At 32.8% G+C, this 3,006-nt stretch overlaps 1 protein-coding gene across 1 annotated transcript; it reads left to right on the top strand.

Annotated features, from left to right (window-relative positions):
* Window positions 1–1,319: 1,319 nt before the first annotated feature.
* LOC116889928 (olfactory receptor 6C2-like) lies at window positions 1,320–2,255 on the top strand. Its single transcript, XM_032890741.1, has one exon. It carries the CDS (start codon window positions 1,320–1,322, stop codon window positions 2,253–2,255), a length of 936 nt encoding a protein of 311 aa, XP_032746632.1.
* The last annotated feature ends 751 nt before the right edge of the window (window positions 2,256–3,006 follow it).

The raw sequence follows: 3,006 nt of genomic DNA, 5'->3' as shown, positions 1-3,006 counted from the left end.
AACTTAACAAAGGACTTACCCGCTTTATGTGTGTATGTAAAACAAAAGCATTACTAATTACTAGGTGACACTGTCCTTTATAATAAAGGATTAAGACAATTTCAAACTAAAACAAGTTTGACTCAAAACAACATGACAAGGACATGGCTCTTTGATTGTATAAGCCTACTCCTAATTATCTGAATTAAAATTACCACGACAGAATCAATACAGAAAGGAAATATGCTATTATTGAATGTGTGGAAAAAATAAACAGAGCCAACTTCATTTTAGAATTTTAATATCAAAACTATACTTTTATTTAAATTCCTTCTGGAAGAAACAAAGGAAAGAATCTTTAATGTCTAGAGTAGAATAAACTTTCAGCTAGTTGGAGAGCACTATGGTTTTCATCAAGAAAATTAAATAATCAGGTGATTAGGTTTCACACTTCCACTTATAAGTTGGAAAAAAAATTCTTGTAGGGGACTGATTTGGGCTCACAAAATGGTACTACATAGACATCCCATTGTGACATTCAGAGGAAAATATAATCAATATCAATTATCAAATGTAGAAAATGTATTTATACATTTCATATATATACATATACATACATGTCAAAAATATTTGAGCTGCAGCATATCTAAGTTAAATTATTTGTGAAGGGATGTTGAGTCAGACCTGTTTCATACATAGCCACAGTTGTCATGGAACTCACCATGTAGACTAGGCTGGCCTCTAACTCACGGAGATCTACCTCTGCCTCCCAACTGCCAGGATGGTGTGAGCCACTACACCCTGTGACCTAAATGAATCTTTAACAAGCCACAGTAAAAAGTATTTTAAATATAGAAACTAAACAGCACCTGCATAAGTATAATAACTAATATTAAATATGAATATATTATTAAGATTGTCTTAAGAAAGAACACTTTTCATTTATTTTAGCAGTTCTCTTCTAAAATCTTTTCTAGAAAAAGTAGTTGGAGAAAAGCAGAGTGTTGGGCCAAAAGATATTAATTTAAAGGAAAATTTTTATTAAATGATGTTTATAAGATTATATACTAAACTAGTATCAATTATATCAATCAAATATAATAGCTAGACTGTAGGCCCATAAAAATAGAAGTATAAAATCTGTGATTCAGAAAAGAGCTATTATGTGACATAAAGAAATGATCAAACATCAATTTGTACTAGCTTCTTCATTAACCAACAATACTACAGGAATGACCCTCAAGTTAGCTTGTCTTGAGATTGGCACCTGACTCAATTCTGAGGTTTTATGGAATCTTTGTTATTTTTCAACCAGATTGTGCCAGAGACAATAATCAAGAATGAGAAATCGAACAGTAACAACCTTCATTTTGCTGGGTCTCACAGATGACATTCAGTTGCAAATTCTGCTTTTCATCTTTCTGCTTCTTTCTTACATGTTGAGTTTATCTGGCAACCTAACGATCATCACCCTCACTCTGATTGACCCCCGCCTTAAAACACCTATGTACATTTTCCTCAAAAATTTTTCCTTCTTAGAAATTTCACTCACAACTGCTTGTATTCCCAGATTTCTATATAGCATATCATCTGGGGACAAGTCCATTACCTATATTGCTTGTGCCAGTCAACTGCTGTTTACAGATCTCTTTGCAGTTACAGAATTTTTTCTCCTTGCTATCATGTCCTATGATCGATATGTCGCCATCTGTAAACCTCTGCACTACATGACCATCATGAATAGCAGGGTCTGCAAGAATTTCATCTTCTTCTGTTGGGTAGCAGCACTGATCATCATTCTCCCACCAATTGGTCTAGGCTTAGGCCTGGAATTCTGTGACTCAAATATCATTGACCATTTTTGTTGTGATGCAGCTCCTCTCTTGAAAATCTCTTGTTCAGACACATTGTTAATCGAACAGATGGTAATAGTTGGTGCTGTATTGACTTTCATCATTACCTTTGTGTGTGTTGTCCTTTCCTATGTTTATATCATCAAGACCATTTTGAGATTTCCCTCTGCCAAACAAAGAAAAAAGGCCTTTTCTACCTGTTCTTCCCACATGATTGTAGTTTCTATTACTTATGGTAGCTGCATCTTCATTTATGTCAAACCTTCATCCAAGGATGATGTAGCTATCAATAAAGGGATTTCACTTATTATCATATCAATTTCACCAATGTTGAATCCCTTTATTTATGCACTGAGAAACAAGCAAGTAAAGCAAGCTTTCAATTACTCAATTAAAAAACTTGTATTCCTCTCAAATATGTAAAAATTAAAGAATATTAAACTTAAAGAAGAATGAATGTAAAATCTGAAGATTAATTATACTATTATTCTATATTCTTGCTTTTTAATCTTTTTATACTCACACTTTCTTCTTAAACTTGCATACAATGAACATGATTTTATCTATCTTGATTCAAACCAAACTGTTTGAATATGTTTAGTTTTTCAGTCAATCTGAAACTGTTGTATGACTGTTATCCCTGAAAACATAGTAGATTCTAGTTTTCTACCATACTTTCTTCACTTTTACATGTGCCTTTTTATTTCATGCTGTAGCTAATCAAATGAGTGTGTAAAGAATATGTACCACTGATAGACATGGCCTATAAAAGTATGCATTATCCATCTATCACTTAGAAAAAAAAGATGGCAATTCTTAAATGATATTTTATGTTTTGTACTGATTATGAATGATCATTTAATAGTTCCTCTATAAAATGCTCTAAGAAGACCTTCCCAATCACTACCAAGTTGAAACCTCAATTAGCCATTTAAGTGAACAAGAAACTGATTTAAGTTCACTGACCAAATTTTCACAGAATTTTTCATGGGGCAATTAGTTGTTACAGTTAAAACCTAAGACATGACATTCATACATGATGAGAAAAATGAATAGAAAACTAAAAAGATGAAAATCTATGCAAAGCAGTGGGGAAAATGGTAGCATGTTGCTTGATTCCCTGAAAACCTGTGAGCCATGTCAGCCAAGGAATCATATAGACAATATTCACTAT

The sequence above is a fragment of the Rattus rattus genome, chromosome 1 (genome assembly GCF_011064425.1).
Source record: "Rattus rattus isolate New Zealand chromosome 1, Rrattus_CSIRO_v1, whole genome shotgun sequence".
In the NCBI taxonomy this organism is placed as follows: Eukaryota; Metazoa; Chordata; class Mammalia; order Rodentia; family Muridae; genus Rattus; species Rattus rattus.
This window is presented reverse-complemented; position numbering and strand designations above follow the sequence as displayed.

Bases quoted from the DNA above. Each gene is read 5' to 3' on its own strand.
- LOC116889928 (XM_032890741.1), top strand. From the start codon at position 1,320: ATGAGAAATCGAACAGTAACAACCTTCATTTTGCTGGGTCTCACAGAT.